Raw genomic sequence first — 24,239 nt, 5'->3', positions numbered from 1 at the left:
GCTACTGAAAAGCAGTTGAAACTATTTTCTCAAACCCAGCAGATCCAGAATGAACTCGTCCCATTCTCCTCTGCTTCTCTAACTTGACTCCTGTTCATTACTGACCCGTCCCTTTCTCACCTAGGATTAGTCCTAGACTCATTTTTAATTTCATCTGTAATACATTTCATTCTGGAATAATTTCAGTTCCTAGTACTTTGTACTCAGTTTACCTTGATTGCATTATCATCTTACATTATCATGATGAAGTTTTGAAATCAAGAAGAGTCAAGCAAACTGATATGTTATTATTAAAAGTCTAGATAATTGGAATTTCACCATTTTCCCCACTATCCTTTTCTGCCCAGGACATCACACTGCATCAAACTGGAGTTGCTTTTCAATTCTCCCCCTTTCTCAGCTGTCATATTCAATAAATTATCAAATCTACCAATAACTCCCTGCAGAGACTCCTCTTCTTTCTTATTACCACTACCCTAAGGATTAGACATCACACCAGGTCCTGGGAACCCAAAGGTATCTGAGAAGACACTCAAAAGTATCAGTGTGGGAGAGAGCGATCATTTGACTATGCCATTTACATTATTAACTGATCTTGTGTAAGGCCTTAAGTATTGTTTATCAAATGAAATAAACATTCCTTTCTAAGGGACATATTAAAAAATAGAGTCCCACCCCTCCCCCCTTTTTTGGGTATTAAGCCCATACTATATCCTTCATCCAGTCTGTTCTGCCACTTTTCAATTCTACCCACTAAAATCCCACATACCCTTTAAGGCCCAGAATAGTGCCTAACTGAAACCTTCCCAATCCCTCAGACCAGATTTTTTTTTTTTTATTAAAATTGGGTTCAGGCTGGGAAATTGCCAAAGCAAATAGCATTTTATGTGATATGGTCTCATATTAATTTTCAGGTATGAACAAAGTTTTAGTTTATAAAGAGTAAAATTGTAAACAAATTATATTCCCATCACCTTGGTCTTGTTTCTACTGAGACCATACACCAATTTCAATGTAAACTTTTAAAAAGATATGAAAAGCAGTAATAAAAAAATTCCTTATACGTAAAAAGAATGGAATTACCTGTGCTCACAGCAATGCTTACACTTTTTCTCATGTGCAAACCAGGAGACTGCGCTTCCATGGAAACCAACTCCATCTGCCCAGCAGACTGCATTGTGTCTTCAACAGTGGTTGTCTTAGGGGAACAGGGCTGCAGAGACTGTGCTTCCAGTAAACGCTGAATCTGTATCAATTAAAAACATATTTTAAGCTGACAATAAAGTAATCAACAAAACTGGCAGCAGAGTTTAACAATGGATTATAATACCCAGTTACAATGAACTGACTTTTAATTACATTTTCTTGTATTTCAAGCAGACTTATTCAGTGTAAAAAATCATTTAGCGTCATTGAGAGGCACTTCGGACTAAGTGCGAATTTAAAAATAAAAACATACAGGTGGTTTAGATTAACATTCTGAATTTACACTCACGTAGTGAAACCTGAACACTAATACTTGAGGTAAACATTTTATTTGTATTTCATTTACAAGTGAAAAGAAGGTATTCTTTGAAGTAAGAAGGAATGCTTTGACTCCACATGCCAAATGCCAAACACTTTCTTTTTTTCAACACAACACTTTTTAATCAAGGTTAATCAGAAATGTTCATGTTTCACTGTGCTGAACTATATAGCCAAAACGTTCTGAGTGCTTTTTGTTATACAATAGGATAGTAGGCTTTTATGGATGATTTTTACAAAACCACGAAGAGTATACTACTAAACATGTTTATAGATGAGAAAACTTGGAAGTTTTAAAAACAAAATTGTGAGGCCAGAGAGATAGTACAGGAGTTAAGGTGGCTGGTTCTACATGCAGCCAACCCTAGTTCGAACTATCTATGGGCCCTGAGCAACCACCAGGAGTGACTCCCAAGCACAGAGCCAGGAGTAGTGAGAGTGTGTACAAGGTTCTTGCCTTGTACACAGATGACCCTGGTTTGAGCCCTGGCACCACATAGTTTCCCAAGTATCATTAGCAACGATTCCTGAGCTCAGAGAATTGAGCCAGGTGTAGCCTAAAAACCAAAAAAAAAATTTTAAAAAGTGAGAATTCACATACAAAGAAATTCATCCTTTCATAAAAGAGGGTGGAATGTATGGCCTGGGGCATATAGGCCCATGAAATTAGGTGGTCTCACCTTGATACATGATGGGAGAACACATATACTTCTCACTGGCTACCTAAGACCCATCTGCTTGCTTGTAGGTTACAGCCCATGCATGAGAGCACAAACATCCCAATGGCCCTTGCAGGAAAAAAAAGGTTTCCCACCTCTACTTTATGGTATACAATTGATTGGCTTTTAATAATAAATTCATAAAATTTGTAATCATCACAACTATCAAATTCTGGAAGATTTTCATTAACCCCCGCAAAAAATCCTGTTCCCATAAGGAGTTACTCTCCACTGTGCCTCTCCCCAGCTCTTGGAAAGATCTAATCTACTTTCTATAGATCTGCCTATTCTATGTTTTCTATAATGGGAACCATGCATTATATGATCTTGTTTCTTGCTTCTTTAACCTGGCACAAAGTTAAAGAAACACAATGTTTTCAAAGTTCAACCATGCTAAGCTGTAACATCTATCAGTACACTCATGTGTGATTTAATGACGGTGAGAATTCTAAAATTTTGGTCCTTAAACAACTTTGTTGTGCAAATGTTCAAAGAAAACAGTAACACACAAATATACTTTATTACTTTTGATGGTTGACTGACAATCCATTATATAGATCTGTCATGCTAGTTATCCATTCAACAGATGATGAGAATCTAGACTGCTTTTACTTTTGGTTTTTATAATAATAAAGTTGACATGACTATATTAGAGTTTTTGTGTAAAAGTATTGTATAATTCCTTTTGGGTAGACATGAGGAGTGGAGGAAATCTTCCTTTTTTGAAGCACTGCTTTTTTTTTTTTTTTTTTTTACTTTTTGGGTCACACCCGGTGATGCATGGGTGTTATACTTGGCTCTGCACTCAGGAATTACCCCTGACGGTGCTCAGGGGGCCATATGGGATGCTGGGAATCGAATCTGGGTTGGCCGCGTGCAAGGCAAACACCCTACCCACTGTGCTATTGCTCTAGCCCAAGCACGGTTATTTTTTATTTTCCTATATAGGACTGTATTCAATTCATCTCATTAATTTTAAGGAAATAACATGATAATGAAAGTATTATCAATAAAATAAAATGGGCATATAACCTGTGCTAATAATACAAAACAGTGCATATAGTGCACTTATAGTGGCTTGATTGTAGGCTTTGATAACTTGTGGATTAGTTAAAATTCTACTGTAATGTCTATTGGAAAAGGTATTTAAGTACTATGAGCTTTAATATCACCCAAATCTAAGGTGAGAATTTAAAGGATTTTTTTAGTGGAGTTCATGCCCAATTCAATCAGCTTAATCAATGGCTGAATAAATAGCAGTACTCCTATAGTATATATAAAAAAAGACATTTTAAAATGTTTTCATTTGTTGAACATTTACTTGAAGTGTTCAAAAAACTTGAAACTACAAATTTAATCCCAGCATGACAGTTCACCCCACCCAAGAACTGCTGGGTGAGTCCCTGATGGCCCCCAGCATTGTCATATCTGAGCAAATCCATCAGGCTTGCACCACTGGGACAAGTATGACCAAAAGTGGGCTTCTGGGTATCCAAGAACAATAAGAACAATGGGGATATTTCCTATATTAAAACCAAAAATCAAAATACCAGGAGCCAAGGAGCTAGTACAGGGAACAGGATGCTTGCCTTGTACGTGGTCAAATCGGTTCAATCACCGGCACCATGTACAGTCCGCCAAGCACTACCAGGAGTGATTCCTGAGCACAGAGCCAGGAGTAAACCCTGAGCACAGCTTGGTGTGGCCAAAAATAAATAAATAAATAAATAAATAAAACAAAAGGTAAAGGTAAAGGTCCTCCCGTTGATCGTCGATTTGCTCGAGCGGGCCCAGTAACATCTCCATTGGAGACTTTTGTTGTTACTGTGTCTGGCATATCGAATACTCTCGGTAGCTTGCCGGGCTCTCCGAGAGGGGTGGAGGAATCGAACTCGGGTCGGCCATGTTGGCCGCGTGTAAGGCGAACGCCCTACCCGCTGTGCTATAAATAAAACAAAACAAAGGAAAAATCCTCCCAAAGCAAACATTTTTCTCAGTTGTCCTATCAAAAGCATTTTTAAGTAGAATTTGAAAAATGTCATAATCTTTGCAGAATGTAAACATCTAAGAACTCTAATAAATTCTACTAACATGTTAAAAAACTTACACATATGTTTAAAAACTTAAACTAATTATGCATACATTTCATAATAAAATAGGGTGGTGGAAAAATATATAAGAAAAGATACACTGGAGATCCATCTCCTAGAAAGCCGGTTTTCTCCCCTGATCTGCGCGGGACGGGCACGGAGGCCCAGCTCTGGGCAACAAAGCTGAACGGCTCCAATTCCAACCAGGTACAGCCCACCCCCAAGGGCCTGGGACCCTCTCTGGGCATGCGCAGCTAGATCCATCTCCTAGAAAGCCGGTTTTCTCCCCTGATCTGCGCGGGACGGGCACAGAGGCCCAGCTCTGGGCAACAAAGCTGAATGGCTCCTCATTCCAACCAGGTGACGTTCCCAACTCCTCACCTAGTGCCAGGAACTCTTTCCGGAGCCGCGGCCGCTAGTGCAGCTGCGAAATATTTTCCCACTACATATGCCATAGGAACCATAAGCTACCTTCTTAGATGGAAACTTCTCTAATTTAGCTCAGCCACTAGAAACACAGTAGCCAATAACTAATAAGCCTATCTTAACTCACACTGCATATCAAGCAGAATAACAACAGTGAACGTGAAGGACTAAACCACACTTGTCACAATGGTAAAGTAACGCAAAAGCCCACCAAACTTTCTTATTGAAGAGTCTAGCCCAGATGACACCAACAGTACTGTAGTGGTAGACAACCTCTCTGACAAGGAATTCAGAAGGGAGCTACTTACGATGCTTAGGGAACTAAAAGAAACAATGGAAAGCAATGCCAATAGAAGACAAGAGGATTTGAAGGCAGAAATGAGGAAAATGCAATCAGAAATGTCAGACCTGAAAAATCTCGTAGGCGAATTGAAAAACTCAGTGGAAGGCCTCAGCAGCAGAGTAAGAGCTGCTGAGAACAGAATCAGTGAGCTCGAAGATGAAGTTCAGAGACTCGCCAGAAAAGAGCAGAAAATGGAAAAGAGACTCACAATTCGGGAACAGATGGCAAGAGAATATCGTGATGAAGCCAGGAGGGGTAACATAAGAATTATTGGAGTCCCAGAGGTACAGGAAGAAAACCTTGATGAAGAAGAAACTGTCAAAGACATCATTGCTACAAAGTTTCCAGAGCTGAAGAAAACTTGTGACCACATTCAGGAGGCCCGAAGGGTACCAGCTAGAAGAAATCTGAATAAAAATACCCCAAGACACATTCTGATCAAAATGACCAAAACCTTAGACAGAGACAAAATTCTGATTGCAGCAAGATCGAAGAAAGAAATCTCTTACAAAGGAGCATCCTTAAAATTCACAGCTGATTTTTCTGATGAAACCCTCATGGCCCGAAAACAGTGGTGGGACATAGTGAAAAAACTCAATGAAATAAATGCCTCACCAAAAATACTTTACCCAGCGAGATTCTCATTCATAATAGAAGGAACAACACACAGTTTCAGACAAACAACAGCTCAGGAACTTCATAGACTCAAAACCATGGTTACAAGAACAACTAAATGGGTTACTTTAAGGCAAGAAAGGCCCCTCAAATACACCAAATTTCAACAGAACAATGGTACAAAATCCCATAACAATAATCTCCCTCAATGTCAATGGGATAAACGCGCCAATTAAAAGACATAGAGTGGCAGGATGGATTAGAAAATTGAACTCAACATTCTGCTGCCTGCAAGAAACACATCTCAATAGTCAAAGCAAACACAGACTCAGAGTCAAAGGCTGGAAAACAATCCGACAGGAAAACAGCTCCCATAAAAAAGCTGGGGTAGCCATCCTAATATCAGACCACATCGATTTCAGAGTGAAGAAGGTCATAAGAGACAGTGAAGGACATTTCTTATTGATCAAAGGATCTGTACAACAGGAAGAACTTACAATAATAAATGTATATGTACCTAATGAGAGACCAGCAAAGTACTTAAAACAACTACTCATAGATTTGGAAAAAGATATCAATAGCAACACAATACTAGTGGGAGACTTCAACACCGCTTTGTCACCTCTTGATAGATCAACCAGACTCAAGCTTAGCAAGGACATACTTCATTTGAGGGAAACAATGGAAGAAAGGGACTTAGTAGATATATACAGGACACTTCATCCACAAAAAGCTGAATACACATTCTTCTCAAGCGTACATGGAACATTCTCCAAGATAGACCACATGCTGAGCCACAAAACATGCCTCCATAAAATTAAGAAGGTAGAGATTGTATCAACAATCTTCTCAGACCATAATGCGCTGAAATTAGAAGTAAATCACACACAAAAACAGAAAACTAAATCAAACACCTGGAAATTAAACAGTGCACTATTGAACAACGAGTGGATTAGACAGGAAATCAAAAGATTCCTAGAAACGAATGAAAATGAGAACACGAGTTACCAAAACTTATGGGACACAGCAAAAGCTGTGTTAAGAGGAAAGTTTATAGCTCTACAAGCATTCCTCAGGAAGGAGGAGCGAGCACACATAAGTAACCTAACCTCACAGCTTAAGAGCTTGGAGAAGGACCAAAAAAAGGAGCACAACCCGAACAGGAGAATGGAAATAATAAAACTCAGAGTAGAGATTAATGAGATGGAAACCCAAAAAACAATCCGAAAGATCAATGAAACCAAGAGCTGGTTCTTCGAGAAAATTAACAAGATTGATAAGCCTCTAGCAAAACTCACAAAGAAAGGGAGAGAGAAAACCCTAATAAACCGAATCAGAAATGAAAAGGGGGTCATTACAACAGAAACTACAGAAATTCAAAGGATCCTCAGGGAATACTTTGAGAAGCTTTATGCCACGGAACATCAAAACCTCGAGGAAATGGATAAATTCCTAGACTCCTACAGACTCCCAAGGCTGAACCAAGAAGACCTGGAATACCTGAACAGACCTATCACCATCAAGTAAATTGAAATGGTAATAAAAAGTCTCCCCAAGCACAAAAGTCCTGGCCCGGATGGATTCACTAGTGAATTCTTCCAAATCTTTAAAGAGGACTTACTCCCAATCCTCTTTAAGCTTTTCCACGAAATTGAAATATCAAAAACACTTCCGAACAGTTTCTACGAAGCAAATATCACACTGATACCAAAAGCAGACAGAGATACCACAAAGAAAGAGAATTACAGACCGATATCCCTGATGAACACAGATGCAAAGATCCCCAACAAACTACTAGCAAATAGAATCCAACTACTCATCAAAAAGATCATATACCATGACCAAGTCGGATTCATCCCAGGGATGCAAGGATGGTTTAACATTCGAAATCAATCAACATAATCCATCATATCAACAAAAGAAAAGATAAAAAGCATATGATTATATCAATAGATGCAGAGAAAGCATTTGACAAGATCCAGCACCCCTTTATGATGAAAACCCTAGCCAAAATGGGTATAGAGGGGACCTTCCTCAACATAATTAAAGCCATCTACCACAAGCCTACAGCAAGCATCATCCTCAATGGGGAAAAACTGAGAGCCTTCCCTCTAAGATCAGGGACGAGACAAGGATGCCCCTCTCTCCACTGCTGTTCAATATAGTCCTGGAAGTACTTGCAATAGCAATTAGGCAAGAAAAAGATATTAAGGGCATTCAGGTAGGAAAGGTAAAAATCAAGCTCTCACTATTCGCAGATGATATGATACTCTACTTAGAGAACCCAATAACCTCCACCAAAAAACTCCTAGAAACAATAGACTCGTATAGTAAAGTTGCAGGTTATAAAATCAATACCCAAAAGTCCATGGCTTTCCTATACGCAAACAGTGAGAGAGAAGAAAGCAACATGAAAAAAACAATCCCGTTCACAATTGTGCCCCAGAAAATCAAGTACTTAGGAATCAGCTTAACTAAGGAAGTAAAGGACCTGTACAAAGAAAACTACAAAACGCTACTTCAGGAAATAAAAGAGGACATGAGGAAATGCAAAGATATCCCCTGCTCATGGGTCAGGAGACTTAACATTGTCAAAATGGCAATACTACCGAAAGCATTGTATAAATTCAATGCAATCCCTATAAGGATACCCATGACATTCTTCAAAGAAATGGAGCAAACACTCCTGAAATTTATATGGAACAATAAGCCCCCACGAATACCTAAAGCAATTCTTGGGAAAAAGAAAATGGGAGGAATCAACCTCCCGAACTTCAAACTGTACTACAAAGCAGTAATAATTAAAACAGCATGGTACTGGAACAAAGGCAGAACTGCAGACCAATGGAACAGGGTTGAATACACTGACATCTCTCCTCAATCATATGATCATCTAATCTTTGATAAAGGTGCAAGTAATGTGAAGTGGAGTAAGGAAAGCCTCTTTAACAAATTGTGCTGGCATCACTGGACAGCTACATGCAAAAAAATAGGCTCAGAACTCTGCCTAACACCATGTACAAAAGTAAGATCAAAATGGATTAAAGACCTCAACACCAGACCAGATACCATAAGATACACTGAAGACAAAGTTGGCAAAACCCTCCATGACATTGAAGCTAATGGTATCTTCAAAGATGCCACGCCACTGGCCGAGCAAGTGAAAACAGAGATAGATAAATGGGACTATCTTAAACTAAGAAGCTTCTGTACCTCCAAAGAAACAGTGACCAAAATACAAAGACAGTCTACAGAATGGGAAAGGATATTCTCCGAATACATATCTGACAAGGGGTTGATATCCAGGATATACAAAATACTGGTTAAAATCCACAAGAAGAAAACATCCAATCCCATCCAAAAATGGGGCAATGAAATGAACAGAAACTTTCTCAAAGAAGAAATCCGAATGGCAAAAAAGCACATGAGAAAATGCTCTACATCATTAATCATCAGGGAGATGCAGATCAAAACCACCATGAGATACCATCTCACACCTCAGAGACTGGCCCACATTCAAAAGAACAAAAGCAACTGATGCTGGCGCGGATGTGGCGAGAAAGGGACACTCCTTCACTGTTGGTGGGAATGTCGACTGGTTCAGCCCTTCTGGAAAACAGTATGGACGATTCTCAAAAAATTAGAAATTGAGCTCCCATTTGACCCAGCAATACCACTCCTGGGAATATATCCCAGAGAGGCAAAAATGTATAGTCGAAGTGACATCTGCACTTGTTTGTTCATTGCAGCACTCTTTACAATAGCCAGAAACTGGAAGAAACCTGAATGCCCAAGAACAGATGACTGGTTAAAGAAACTTTGGTACATCTACACAATGGAGTACTATGTAGCTGTTAGAAAAGATGAAGTCATGAAATTTACATACAAGTGGTACAACATGGAAAGTATCATGCTAAGCGAAATGAGTCAGAAAGAGAGGGATAGACATAGAAATATTGCATTCATCTGGGGGATATAAAGTAACAAAATAAGAGATTAATACCCAAGAATAGCTGAGATCAGCACCAGGAGGATTACTCCATAACTTAGAGGCCAGCCGGGTATTCTAGGGGAAAGGGCAGTTCAGATAGAGAAGGGAGCACCAAATAAAGGATGTTTGGAGGATCCTCCCAGGAGGGGAGATGCATGTCGAAAGTAGACTATGGACTGAACATCTTTGCCACTCAATGCCTCTTTTGCAGACCACAACACCCAAAAGGAGAGAGAGAACACAGGGGATTGCCCTGCCACAGAGACAGGGGGGATGGGGGATGGGGGTGGGAGGGATATTATCCATGGTGGTGGAAAATGGGCACTGGTGGAGGGATGGGTATCTGATCATTGTATAATCGAAACCCAAGCACAAAAAATAGTAAATCTACAACTGTACCTCATGGTGTTTCACTAATAAAAAAAAAAGAAAGAAAAAAAAATTTAAAAAAAAAAAAAGAAAAGATACACTGGCTCAAAAGAGTAGTATACCTACTATGGAGCTGACAAATTTAACTTGTAGCAGAATCCACTGCGCTGTGTATTTACTTGTATATAAAGATTGAGTAACTTACACAGAATTTATTAGAGGCTAGCAAATGAAAGAAGAATGCAGTTTTGTTGTAAGTCAGAATGTGCAACAAGACAGAGAAGGCTTGGTTTTACACTTCACTGGTCTGGTTTTATCCAAACTAGCAATGTGTCACTGGATAAATTATTTTGCCTCTCAAATTCTTATTTTACTTTTGTGTAAAACAAGAAATAAAATTCAGTTTCGTTCTTTTTGGGGGGAGGGGAGCCAATTTGGGTCACACCCAACAGTGCTCAGGGGTTACTCCTGGCTCTGTATTTAGGAACTACTCCTGTTGGTGCTCAGAGGGGACCATAGGGGATGCTGGGGATCAAACCCAGGACGGTCAAGTGCAAGGCAAGCACCCTATCCAATGTCCATCTTTCCGGCCCTAGAATTCAGTTTTTAACACTCCTTCCAGTTCTGACATTTTGCATAAATTAAAATTACTAAAGATATTTTCTAAGAAATTGTAACAGCAAGACTTTAACAGAATGAAGAAAACTCGGAGCAAACCTGTGCCTGAAGTAGCCTCAGCTGTCTGTCTTGTTCTGTCAGGAACCTGTAAGCATCAGGAGACAGTCCCATCATGCCATCGTCGGACCCAGTCTTGGGTGTCTGCATGCACACTGCACAAGGTCGAGGGTTACATGAATCCACATGCGAAGGCAATCTTGCCATGGGAGATGGTTCTACACTGCTGTGGGGAGAAGCACCCACGAGTCCCTGAGGTCTCAAGGCCATAGGACTGCTAGAACAGCAAGCATTACAGTACAGAGCTGGACATCCACTTGAATGAAATAATGAGTGCTTCTGAAGAACTTCAGGACGAAGGTCTTGAACAGATGCCACGGTGTTCATTCCTTGCCAAGAATTTATTGGGGAATATTGAATGTGGCCATGACGCTGACAACAACTGCAAACGTTTGTGGGATAGTAAGACAGCGGTGGGGGAGTAGGTACCTGCAGTTCCGCCGGTCTTCCAGAGTTATGAGTTGAAAAAACCAAACTGTGTGGGAGGGATTGTGGGGCGAGAGAAGATGGGCTGGAACTTACAGTGGAAGGTCTGGCAGGAAACTCTTCTTTGTGTGTACTTCCAGCAGAACCTGTCTGAAGCTTTGCAGCTGTGTCAGCAGACGGCCGCACGCCACTCGGGCATCGGGGCTTCCCTTTCTTACAGGCAGACAGCTCTTGCACTCTGCTGTATGTGGAGACAGCAGTGCTTTGGCTCAATGGACTCAGTAGCCCTCTCAAGGAAGGTGCTCCAGCTTCGGCTTGAGGGCTCTGTTTCTCGTTGTATAGACAGGGTTGTGATGGCTCGAAGTTTTCAGTGTGGTGAACCAATGACGGAGGATTTTCAGTGGGCAACACCTTCAATGGCTTAGGCGGAGGGCACTGTTCTACGAAATCGCCATCCAGCACAAGTGAAAGTTCAGGAACTAAAGGCTGGATTTTAGAAACCTGTAAGTATGAAACAAGTGGAAGAGGCAAAACACTTTTTAGAAGACACGCTTCACTTTGCGTGGAGATATTCCTCATATTTAGTATCAGAGAGTATTTATTTGTGGGGCTAGAGCGAGTGAAAGTACATCTGGTAGGGCATTTGTCTTATATGTTCAATCACTGGCATTACATACAGCTCTCTCTAAGATCAACGATACCTTCTGATTCACTGGATGAGGACGAGGAATTGGTCTTGGAGAAAAATCTTCATCTTCAACACCAGAGTCATGATCACTTATTGGCATTTTCCCTGGAGACAACTTTTGGGAAGACCTAAAGAGTAGTAGGGAGACAAAAAGTCTTTAATAATTTAGTTCATTCTTTCTTCTTTTAAATGGTAGCTGTAATACGCTACCAAAATATCTAGATCATTTGTCCTGGTATCCAACAACCACAACTTATTTTATTTTTTAAGCCAAAGAGCTGTCCAAAGAAGCTGGTCCAGTCAAACTCACACTGAATAAACTACCTTCTTTCATATCCATACTTAATGAAACTACCCTCACTGCCTAATTGTGGTACATTTAAAAGTTATTCTGAATGTCAAAATAAATCAAGACTGTCACTGAGCCACTCTCTCCTGTCTGTGCCCTCTTAAGGCTGATAGTGCTTTCAGAGGTTAACACAGAAAGGTAAAGTAGTCTCCAAAAAACCCAGAGAGGAGATTGTACAAACTCCTCCTTGGACTTGGATCCTGTCTGGAGCCACAGCCCTCCTCTCTGCACCAACCCTCCCGCTCTCCCCCAACCCCACCAAAAAAAAAAGAAGAACATCACTGAGCATCTTCTGAAAAAACACCATGGGGAATTTATTAAAAATAAATAAGACACAGGACCAGCCATCAGAAAATTTACAATCTGGCAAAAAAATATACTCACTGTGTTAAACAGTATATTTAAAAGGAAAATCAAGTAAAGAATTACATTTTTCTATGACTTTGTTATCTGTGATGGAAAAATTATCTTGGACACCACCTCCCATTGACATTTAATTATCACAGTCATTGTTACAGGTGACATGGCCTAGGAGAACATAGTCAAGTTTCAAAAGCTGAAAACAGTTTAAGACTAGAATTTAAAGTAAATGCATCAAAAGGAAGGGTTACAGAAGAACAATGAAGGGCCAGAAGCTAAGAGAGCTGAGACATTAGTGGCATCCCTGAGGGAGTCCTAGCCTCTCTCTAGATGGAAGAATAAAAGAACCCACAGGTAGGTCGGAAGATGTCCACAGAAAGACCTCTACTCTAAACCCTGTCTAGCTGGAAAGAACACAGTGGTATTGCCATTCCACAGCCCTGCAAAGAACTAGTCCAAATGTCTAAAAGATGTGTTTAAGCAGAAAGGTATGTTATAGTCAAGCAAAGTTCTCCCTTCAGAGAACGATATGGAGAATACAGAATTACCCAAGTACCTCTGTGCAGGATTAACATGACAAATAGAACTGGTGACCTGAAGAGGGTGAGGAGGTCACAGAATAAACATACTGCCAAAGCCCTGCTGCAAATGAAGAGCAAATGGCAGTACGGACAGATAACAATCACGTCATCCTGAATCAGCAGAACTTGCTCAGAATTAGATATAACCCCAGAAAAAAAGAGTATTAAACAGAAACTGAATTGGCGAGGTTTGGATCCTTTACCAGCTTAATGAGTAGGTACTAAAAACAGGAATTGGGGGTGGGAGAGAGAGTACAGTGGTCAAGGTGCTAGTCCTGCAGTACCCAGATTCAATCCCAGGCACCATATATGGTCCACTCAGCATCACCAGCAGCGATTTCAGAACACAGAATTAGAAGTAAGCCCTCTAAAGTGTTGGGGAGAGTGGTACATGATACTGGGGACTGTACTTGGGGTCCTAAACATGCAAGGCACATGCTCCAGTCTTTTGTGCTATTTTTCCTGACCCATATTATATTGTTTTAAATTCAACAAATTTGTGGTGACTTATTTTAGCACCACAGTAAACCAATGGTCATAATTTCCATTTTACAAGTGGGATACTGGAGTTAAAAAGCAGGGTTTGCACAATGAGATACCATCTCACACCTCAGAGACTGGCCCAAATTCAAAAGAACAAAAGCAACCGATGCTGGCGTGGATGTGGCGAGAAAGGGACACTCCTTCACTGTTGGTGGGAATGTCGACTAGATCAGCCCTTCTGGGAAACAGTATGGACGTTTCTCAAAAAATTAGAAATTGAGCTCCCATTTGACCCAGCAATACCACTCCTGGGAATATATCCCAGAGAGGCAAAAATGTATAGTCGAAGTGACATCTGCACTTGTTTGTTCATTGCAGCACTCTTTACAATAGCCAGAAACTGGAAGAAACCTGAATGCCCAAGAACAGATGACTGGTTAAAGAAACTTTGGTACATCTACACAATGGAGTACTATGTAGCTCTTAGAAAAGATGAAGTCATGAAATTTACATACAAGTGGTACAATATGGAAAGTATCATGCTAAGCGAAATGAGTCAGAAAGAGAGGGATAGACATAGAAAGATTGCATTCATCTGGGGGATATAAAGTAACAAAATAAGAGATTAATACCCAAGAATAGCTGAGATCAGCACCAGGAGGATTACTCCATAACTTAGAGGCCAGCCGGGTATCCTAGAGGAAAGGGCAGTTCAGATAGAGAAGGGAGCACCAAATAAAGGAGGTTTGGAGGATCCTCCCAGGAGGGGAGATGCATGTGGAAAGTAGACTATGGACTGAACATGTTTGCCACTCAATGCCTCTTTTGCAGACCACAACACCCAAAAGGAGAGAGAGAACACAGGGGATTGCCCTGCCACAGAGACAGGGGGGATGGGGGGATGGGGGTGGGAGGGATATTATCCATGGTGGTGGAAAATGGGCACTGGTGGAGGGATGGGTATCTGATCATTGTATAATTGAAACCAAAGCACAAAAAATTGTAAATCTACAACTTTAAAAAAAATAAAATAAAATAAAGGGGAAAAAAAAAAAAAAGCAGGGTTTGAACACACAAAAATATACCATCACCTGACTTCTCAATTATGGTATCATGCACCATCTATAAACAATTGACATCTATCTTAAACTGATAGTAAATTTTTTAAAATTTTTATTAGTGAAACACCGTGAGGTACAGTTGTAGACTTACAAATTTTTGTGCTTGGGTTTCATTATACAATGATCGAGTCCCCCATCCCTCCACCAGTGCCCATTCTCCACCACCACTGATCCCAGTATCCCTCCTACCTACCATCAACCCCATCCCGCCCTGCCTCTGTGGCATGGCATTCCCTTTTGTTCTCTCTCCTTTTGGGTGCTGTGGTTTGCAAAAGAGGCATTGAGTGGCAATCATGTTCGGGCTATAGTCTACTTTCAGCATGCCTCTCCCATCCTGGGAGGATCCTCCCAACACCCTTTATTTGGTGCTCCCCTCTCTATCTGAGCTGCCCTTTCCCCTAGAATACCCAGCTGGCCTCTAAGTTATGGAGTAATCCTCCTGGTGCTGATCTCAGCTATTCTTGGGTATTAATCTCATATTTTGTTACTTTATATCCCCCAGATGAATGCAATATTTCTATGTCTATCCCTCTCTTTCTGACTCATTTCGCTTAGCCTGATACTTTCCATGTTGTACCACTTGTATGTAAATTTCATGACTTCATCTTTTCTAACAGCTACATAGTACTCCATTGTGTAGATGTACCAAAGTTTCTTTAACCAATCATCTGTTCTCGGGCACTCAGGGTTTTTCCAGATTCTGGCTATTGTAAAGAGTGCTGCAATGAACAAACAAGTGCAGATGTCACTTTGACTATACTTTTTTGCCTCTCTGAGATATATTCCCAGGAGTGGTATTGCTGGGTCAAATGGGAGCTCAATTTCTAATTTTTTGAGAATCATCCATACTGTTTTCCAAAAGGGCTGAACCAGTCGGCATTCCTACCAGCAGTGAAGGAGGGTCCCTTTCTCGCCATATAGTAGCACTGTAGCACTGTCCTCCCATTGTTCATCAATGTGTTCAAGCGGGCACCAGTAATGTCTCTATTGGGAGATTTGTTGTTACTATTTTAGGCATATCGAATACGCCACGGGGAGCTTGCCAGGCTCTGCCATGAGGGCAGGATACTCTCGGTAGCTTACCGGGCTCTCCGAGAGGGACAGAGGTATCAAACTTGGGTGGCCACATGCAAGGCAAACGCCCTACCCACTGTGCTATTGCTCCAGCCCAGTAGAATATATAGACCAATGATGGATATTGAATGTTCTCACCTTATATGAGGAGTCCATTAGCCTTTGTTATACTTGCCAAATATTTAACAATTTAAACTCAGAGTTACTTTAAGGCGTCCTGTGATATTTGTTAGTGGGAAAAGGAATGCCTTACATGTATGAAGTCTCTGGTTTGTTTGGTCTCTGTCATAGCAAAAGAAATAATAATGCTTCTTTGTTCTTTGACTCTGCAGTTCAGAAACTATTGTAACTTTTAAGTTGCCTTAGCAGTTGGCTTATAATTTTTTTTTCTACTTTCAGACTACTACTTTTACCTGTCTTTGGGCCCCTCTAATACTTTGTGTTTAGTATCTTTCATGTAAAACAAGATGTTATAAAGATAGCACAGCGGTAGGGCGTTTGCCTTGCAGCCAGCTGGCTGAGCCGGGTTCGATTCCTCTGCCCCTCTCGGAGAGCCCGGCAAGCTACCAAGAGTATCTCGCTGGCACGGCAGAGCCTGGCAAGCTCCCCGTGACGTATTCGATATGCCAAACACAGTAACAACAAAGTCTCCAATGGAGACGTTACTGGGCCCGCTCGAGCAAATCGATGATCAACGGGAGGCCTTTATGTTAGATTATTGAGAAAATTGCTTTTTTTTTAATTTAGCAACATTCATTCATTTGTCCTTAACACTTGATTCTACTGTAGAAATTTACTATAAGTTTGACAAAAGAACAAAAGCAACCGGTGTTGGTGCGGAATTCTATCCTATGCCTGCATTTGTTTTATTTAGGAGTTGTTTGTTTTTTTGGGCTGGAGCAATAGCACAGCGGGTAGGGCGTTCGCCTTACACGTGGCCAACATGGCCGACCCGAGTTCGATTCCTCCGCCCCTCTCGGAGAGCCCGGCAAGCTACCGAGAGTATTCGATATGCCAGACACAGTAACAACAAAGTCTCCAATGGAGACGTTACTGGGCCCGCTCGAGCAAATCGACGATCAACGGGAGGGCCTTTACCTTTGTTTTTTTGATGTTTTTGTTTGTTTGGTGGCCACACCTGGCAGTGTGCAAAGACTATTACCAGTGCACTGCTGCAGAGTGTTCCTGGAGGTGTTTGCAAGGCGTTGCAGGGCTGGGGATTGAACCAGGCCTCCCACATGCGAAGTATACACACTAGTCATTTGCAATATCTCCTTAGCTCCCTGCATATGAAATTACTACCAACAGATTCCAAGCACATTACTCGGCTCACACGAGAACGGGCAGGGTAGATAAAGGATGTGAAAGGTTGACTTTAAGCATCAACTTGATTAGGCCACAGTGCTAGTTGAAACAGCTCACCAAAATTAATGAAAGTATCAAATAAGCATGTAATACTAAAGTTATTTGTTACCTCTTGATTGGAAAATTCTTGAAAACTTTGTTGAAAAACTCTCTTTCGGCATTTTGGCTCTCGGCACTCAGTTCAAACTTGATTAGATTTTTGTCAGAAGGTTCAACGTTCTGAAATAAAGTTGGTATGTTGAAATTTGACTTGAATTTAAAAAATTATTTATAAGAAAAGTAGCTCTAAAACACTAGAGGACTGGAGCGATAGCACAGCGGGTAGGGCGTTCGCCTTACAAGCGGCCAACATGGCCGACCCGAGTTCGATTCCTCCGCCCCTCTCGGAGAGCCCGGCAAGCTACCGAGAGTATTCAATATGCCAGACACAGTAACAACAAAGTCTCCAGTGGAGGAAGATTTATGTAATTTTAATCTTTTATTTTATTGGCGTTGGGCCACATCCAACTGCTCAGGACCTACTCCTGGCTCGCACTCAGGGAATCACTCCTGAAGGAGCGAGGGGGACCACATGGGATGAAAGGGGTTGAACCTGGGTTGGCTGCATGCAAGACGCACCCTACCCACTGGACCTATAATCTTCCTTTAAAAAAAAAATTTTTTTTTAATTGAGATATACTTGACATATAACATTAATTTCAAGTGTACAATAATTTGTTATCTGTATACAATGCCTGGCAAGCTACCCGTGACGTATTCGATATGCCAAACACAGTAACAACAAAGTCTCCAATGGAGACGTTACAGGGCCCACTCGAGCAAATCGATGAACAACGGGAGGACAGAGACAGTATACAATGCAAAATGTTCAATGATTTCTAATTAATATATTCATCATCAAACAATTACAAATTATTTTAGTGATAAGAACTTTGAAAACCCATTCTCATAATTAGTTACTTTCAATATAGAACACATTACCATATATAACAGTCCATGCTACATATTTTATCCCCAGGGCTTGTTTTTTGACCCTCTTCCCCAAAACCATTCATTTTTTTTCTGTATCTACAAGTACAATTCATCTCTTGGTATCATTCCAGGACTGGAAAATTTGTTCCAGACCAACGCTCACTCCATATCAAAATCTGTATGTACTTGTCGCTTATGAAATGTCATACTTATTTACAAGGAACCCACACATATTCTCCATGGAAATGCCCAATACAATGTAGCTGGTGTTACAGCATTGTTCTACTGTTTTATGTGACTTTTCACTACATTGTTCAGGAATCAATGCAAGAAAAAATAGTACGTGTTTCATACAATCACAGGCCTAACAACATAGCATGCATTTTCAATCTGATGTTGACTGAATCCCCAGATGCAAAATCCATAGATATAGGGTGTCAACTGTACAACTTTTTATTAAAGATTCTAAATTATATCAGTTTCATCTTTCTGTTTGACTTATTTCACTTAACCCAAAGGCCCTCAAGATTTACTGTGTTGCATACAGTTAAGATTGTCTTTTCGGCTGAATAATATTCTTTGTGTGTATACATAATGTGCATGCATATGCATATAACTCATTTTATTAGTTTGAATTACCGCAATTTTTTAAAAAATTATTTTTTTTTTATTTTGGGGTCACACCCAGAGATGCTCATGGGTTACTCCTGGCTCTGCACTCTCCTGGCAGTGTTCGGGGTAATATATGTGGGATGCTATGCAAGGAAAATGTCCTATCCATTGTACTACCACTCTGGCCCCTGAATTATCGCAATTTTTTAAAAACTGAAGGTCTGGTGTAATGCTTCATGTAGGAAAGCAGAGCTATTTTTCTAATAGCATATACTTACTATTGCCTGTGTCACATTTTATAGCTATATTCCATTTATTTACTTATTTTTTTTGTTTGCTTTTTGGGCTATACCTGGAGATGCTGAGGCCTAACTCCTGACAAGCATAGGGGACCGTACGGGGTGCTGGAGACAGAAGCCAAGTCAACTGTGTGCAATGCAAACGTCCTACTCACTGTACTACCTCTCTAGTCCTGTTCTCACAATATTTCAAACTTTATTATTGTTGTGTCTATTAAGGTGATCTGTAAAAAGGGATCTGTGGTGTGATTACACTGTAATTACACTAATGTTGAAATTATTTTGGGGTGTCACAAACATGGCCATATAAGAAGGGAAAAGTAACAGATAAATGCTATGTTCTTCCCAAAATACAATATTGAAATTGAGCCAGTAAATAATCCTACAATGGCCTTTTAAGTTTTCAGTTGGAACACATCTCTCACTTGAAATCCAAAGCTAGAAATAAGCTTTGAGGAAGGCATATTGAAAGCTGAGATAGACCAAAAGTAAGCCTGGTGTTACCAAAAATAACCAAAAATGTCAGTCAAGTTGTGAATGCAAAGGACAAGTTCTTTGGAAAAAAAAAAAAAGGACAAGTTCTTAAAGGAAATTAAAAGTGCTACTCCAGTGAATATATGAATGATAAATAAGCAAAACAGACTTACTACTGATACAAAGTTTTAGTGGTCTAGACAAAAGATCAAATCAGCCACGACATTCCTCCCTCTCCAATTTTTGGTGAAGCAAGAGTTTTTATTAAAACTTAGACAGATGTGAGGGAAGAAAAACAGAGACGTGTTCAAGAGAGAACACTACAGATTATCAATGTGCATGAAATAGCCTTAAATTAGGAAAGACATCCTTAAGGATTTTCCTAACTAGAGATGAGTTCATCTTTAGTTTCAAAGGACAGGGTCTCCGTTAGGGGATAATGTAGATGAGCACGAGTAGAAACCAGTGCTATTTTACATTCTAAAAACCCAATGCCCTTAAAGAGTTATGCTAACCCTATCTTGGCTAGCTCTGTGAGTACAGTAACAATGCCCAGAAGAGGACAGTGCATCTGTTTACAACATAGCTAACTCAGCATTTTAAGCAGACTATAAAGACCTGTAACTGTATCACCTGTATCACTTGCCATGCCATTGGTCATCGATTTGCTCCGGCGGGTGCCAGTAATGTCTCCATTCGTCCCTGTGGTATGCTAGTGTAGCCCAATGGTGTCTGCTCGCTCCAGGAATACGAAGAGTCTTAAGCCGTTTGTTCAGGGTCTTGACGAAGAAGTTCGACTATCTCGTAGGTGGGCAGCCAGGCGTTCTTTTGACGTCCTGTGAAATCCAGTCAGTAAAGGCTCTAGTCCAGCAGTCGTCTCCAAATCGCATTATGTGTCCAGTCCATCTGATTTTCGACACCTTGGCAAATGAGGCAGTGTCCCTGATCCTCGATCATCAAGGGAGGTCAGAACTCCGGATTCCTTCTCTCACTTGAGTGAAGTGTGATACTGCAAGCATAGCTCTTTCGATTGCTCTTTGGGAGACCCGAATAGTGTTCTCATCCTGTTTTCGTAGGACCCAGGTCTCTGAAGCGTATGTTAGTAAAGGAAGAACGGTGGAGTCGAAAAGATGTGCCCAGAGCTGGAGGTTCTTTGTCCTCTTAACAACTTCTTCCACGCTCTTGAAGGCATTCCACGCCACTCTCTTCCTCTTGCACAGTTCTGGCGCCAAGTCGTTTGTCATGTTGAGTTCTCGATCCAGGTACACATAACTGCTGCATTAGGAGATGTTCGTTCCGTTGAGAGCAAATGGAATATCAAATATAGTTAGTTTCTCATGACCATTGTCTTTGTGAGATTCAGCTGCAGTCCAACCTTTTCACACTCATGGTCGAAGCTGGCCAGCATTCGTGCTGCTTGGCTAATATTTGGTGTTATTAGAACGATGTCATCATGCGAAGTGGAGGTAGTGTAATTGCCGACCATCTATCTTCATTCCCATTCCAGTTGTCGCATGACGTTCTTGAGGATGGCACTAAAGAGTTTTGGTGAAATGGTATCACCCTGCCAAACCCCTCTCTTGACATGGATGACTACTTCTTTGTAGAATGGTGAGATCCTGGTGGTGAATCCGTAATACAGCTTGTGGAGGATCCTGATGTACTGAGTATAAATGCCCTGTCTGGCCAGGGCTTTGATGACCACTTCAGTCTCAACAGAATTAAAGGCCTTTAAATCAATGAACGTTAGACAGAGTAGCATCTTGAACTCTCGCAAAACCTCAATGAGCTTCATCACTGTGCGGATATGGTCGATTGTGCTGAATCCTTTGCAGAACCCGGCTTGCTCACATGGTTGTCCTTCATCTAGTGTTCTGCCAATCCTATTCAGGATGATTCAAGCAAACAACTTGTAGACGATGGACACTAGGCATATTGGGCAATAGTTGCCAATGTCGTGGATGTCTCCCTTCTTGTACAACAGAACAGTCCTGCTGGTTTTCCATTGGGACAGAACCTTGCATTCAGGCAGGTAGTGTGTGAAGAGCCAAACCTGTGTATTGAGTATTTGTGGCAGATTCTGCAGGTGTTCGGATCTGACCTTATCTGGACTGGATGCTATATGCTTCTTTACCAATGAAACGGCGTGTTGGACATCAGAAGGGAAAACGCTGGTAGGTTTATTAAAAAGATACACCTAGCACTTACCCACCCAAGAACTCATTGAGATTACAATGAGATAAATATTTTCATGCCTTCTAATTCTTTCTGTAGCCTAGGGATCAGACAGTTATTTCAACTTTCAAGCTTATTATGTAGAAACACATATCCTGGGTCTGGAGAGATGGTATAGTGGATAGGGCACTTGCCTGAAAGCGGCCAACCCAGATTCGATCCCTGGCATCCCCCATGGTTCCTCAAGCACCACCAGGAGTAATTCCTGAGTGTGGAGCTAGGAGCTAGGGGTAACCCCAAAGTGTTCTCCGAATGTTTTAAATAACACTATTGTTTCAAGGATCTACTTTTCTATTTAAAAAGAAAAAACCCTTAGATTTTTGTTTGCTCTTTGGGGTTACACCTGGTGGTGCTGGGGGTTCTATCTAGCTCAGTGTTTGGGGCACCGCACAATGCCAGGAACTGGGTCTGACGTTCCTAGACGCAAACCACGCTCTCTAGCCCACTGAACTACCCCCCCAGCCCCCTTCATTACTGTAAGGTCTGTTTTTAGAGTAATAATCTACTCTGTTAAGATTACAGACAGCAGTTTAATGTGTGAGAAACGATTTGCTATTAGAGTTTATTTTAAAAATTTGTCAGATCGGGGCTGGGAGGTAGTACGGGGGTAGGGTGTTTGCCTTGCATGCAGACGACCCGGGTTTGATTCCCAGCATCCCATATGGTCCCCTGAGCACTGCCAGGAGGAATTTCTGAGTGCAGAGCCAGGAGTCACCCCTGTGCATCGCCAGGTGTGACCCAAAAAGTTAAAATAAAATAAAATGTAATAAAAATTTGTAAGGTCAAGGAAAACACTAAAATCACAAATTATCTCTCAATACAAAATAACTGTAGCACTGTAGCACTGTCCTCCCGTTGTTCATCGATTTGCTCGAGCGGGCCCAGTAACGTCTCCATTGTGAGACTTCTTACAGTTTCTGGCATATCTAATACATCATGGGTAGCTGCCCAGGCTTTGCCGTGTGGGCAAGATACTCTCAGTAGCTTGTCGGGCTCTCCAAGAGGGGTGGAGGAATCAAACCCCAGTTGGCTGCGTGCAAGGCAAACGCCCTACCCACTGTGCTATCGCTCCAGTCCATATATACTATGAATAGGTTAATTCCATTTGTTTTTGTTTGCCTACAGTTTCTTTTCTTCTCTTTAATTTTGTTTTAGCCACCATGATTTACAATACTATTAATGGTAGGATTTGATGTATACAACACTGCAACACCATATCTCCACCAAAGTGACATATACAAATACTTAATATATTCTTCAATACCTGAACGAGGTATTTGATGGAGAGCCTCTTATCCAGAGTCACATTTTGCTTCTGAACAAGTGGTCTGAATTTCGCAAAACAGCAGGTAATGTGCTTGCCGTACATGCAGCTGCTCCTGCTCAATCCCTGGTACTGCAGATGTTCCTCTAAGCCCCGCTAAGAGTGATCCTTGAGGCAGAGCCAGTAGTGTGCCCTGAACACAGCCTGGTGTGGCCCAACACACACACACACACACACACACACACACACACACACACACACACACACGCGCGCGCGCACAGGGTAGCTCAAAGGGTGTAAGTGCACATCAAGTGTCTCGCATGTAGTAGCAGGTCCTGAATTTAATCCCCAGGACCACATAGTCCTCTGCCTGGAGAGGCTTTTGAGCACCATGTCAGATGTTGCTCTTAGCACTGCTGGTTGTACCCCATCACCAAAATTTAAATTTACAAATACAATTAACCACAAACGAAGTTAACTTTCAACAAGTCTAAGTATACACAGTTTAACAATTTATTATTTTAGGGGGTAAAGACCACTGATAAAGGCCAGGTCGACATGCAACTCTAAATCATCATTAATGATGGGGGTATGGTGCTGCCAACAGGTCAACCTGTACCTTCAGGGCTAGTGCATCAGCAGCCTGACGGTGCCTTCAGGCTTCCTGACACCCCAAATTTACTGCTGTGCCTTTGGCCAGACCCCAACAACTTGGGACCAAGTTTACCAAGATATTGAATGGCCAAAAGTTAGGTATGTGGGAGCCATGTCCACAAACCACCTCCAGTTCAGCTATGCAAGCTCATTTGTTGGCCTTATTTCAGAGACCCACAGATAAACCTCGAAAGAGATTAAAAGCCACAGTTAAGCTCAGAACTGTGCATGGCTGAACAGACCGGAGGGGGGCAGGTTGGCCTATGCCTGCCCAAGCAGAGCCACCAGTAGCCGCTTGCTTCAACAATCCAAAATCGCCCCCAGACTCCCAGTCTGACTCCACTGTCTCAGGATGGACTTCAGCAAGATATAATCTGCTGAAAATTCAGGTATGCGGGTTTTGTGACTGAAATTTCCAGGCTTTCATGGAGTTGAGGTGGGCTACCTTCCCTCTCTCCCCAATATACATG

General features: G+C 41.3%; 1 protein-coding gene and 1 non-coding gene across 6 annotated transcripts in view; one reads left to right on the top strand and one right to left on the bottom strand.

The window, feature by feature from the left end:
* Positions 1-24,239, bottom strand: part of STIL (STIL centriolar assembly protein) — a 50,436-nt gene that overhangs the window by 12,759 nt on the left and 13,438 nt on the right. For all 5 annotated transcript variants that reach the window (XM_056122393.1, XM_056122394.1, XM_056122395.1 and 2 more), the window contains 4 exons: positions 17,369-17,478; positions 11,940-12,054; positions 10,795-11,739; positions 1,084-1,246 (listed from right to left, as the gene is read on the bottom strand). In XM_056122393.1, coding sequence (XP_055978368.1) covers positions 1,084-1,246; positions 10,795-11,739; positions 11,940-12,054; positions 17,369-17,478 — 1,333 coding nt within the window. The remainder of the gene's footprint in view (positions 1-1,083; positions 1,247-10,794; positions 11,740-11,939; positions 12,055-17,368; positions 17,479-24,239) is intronic.
* Positions 12,368-12,493, top strand: LOC130031176 (small nucleolar RNA SNORA26). The gene has a single exon (XR_008793627.1). It is a non-coding gene; the product is annotated as a small nucleolar RNA SNORA26 (small nucleolar RNA).

The sequence above is a fragment of the Sorex fumeus genome, unplaced genomic scaffold (assembly GCF_029834395.1).
Source record: "Sorex fumeus unplaced genomic scaffold, SorFum_2.1 ptg000045l, whole genome shotgun sequence".
Lineage (NCBI taxonomy): Eukaryota > Metazoa > Chordata > Mammalia > Eulipotyphla > Soricidae > Sorex > Sorex fumeus.
The sequence above is the reverse complement of the archived record's forward strand: the minus strand, read 5'-3'. Positions and strand labels throughout refer to the sequence as shown.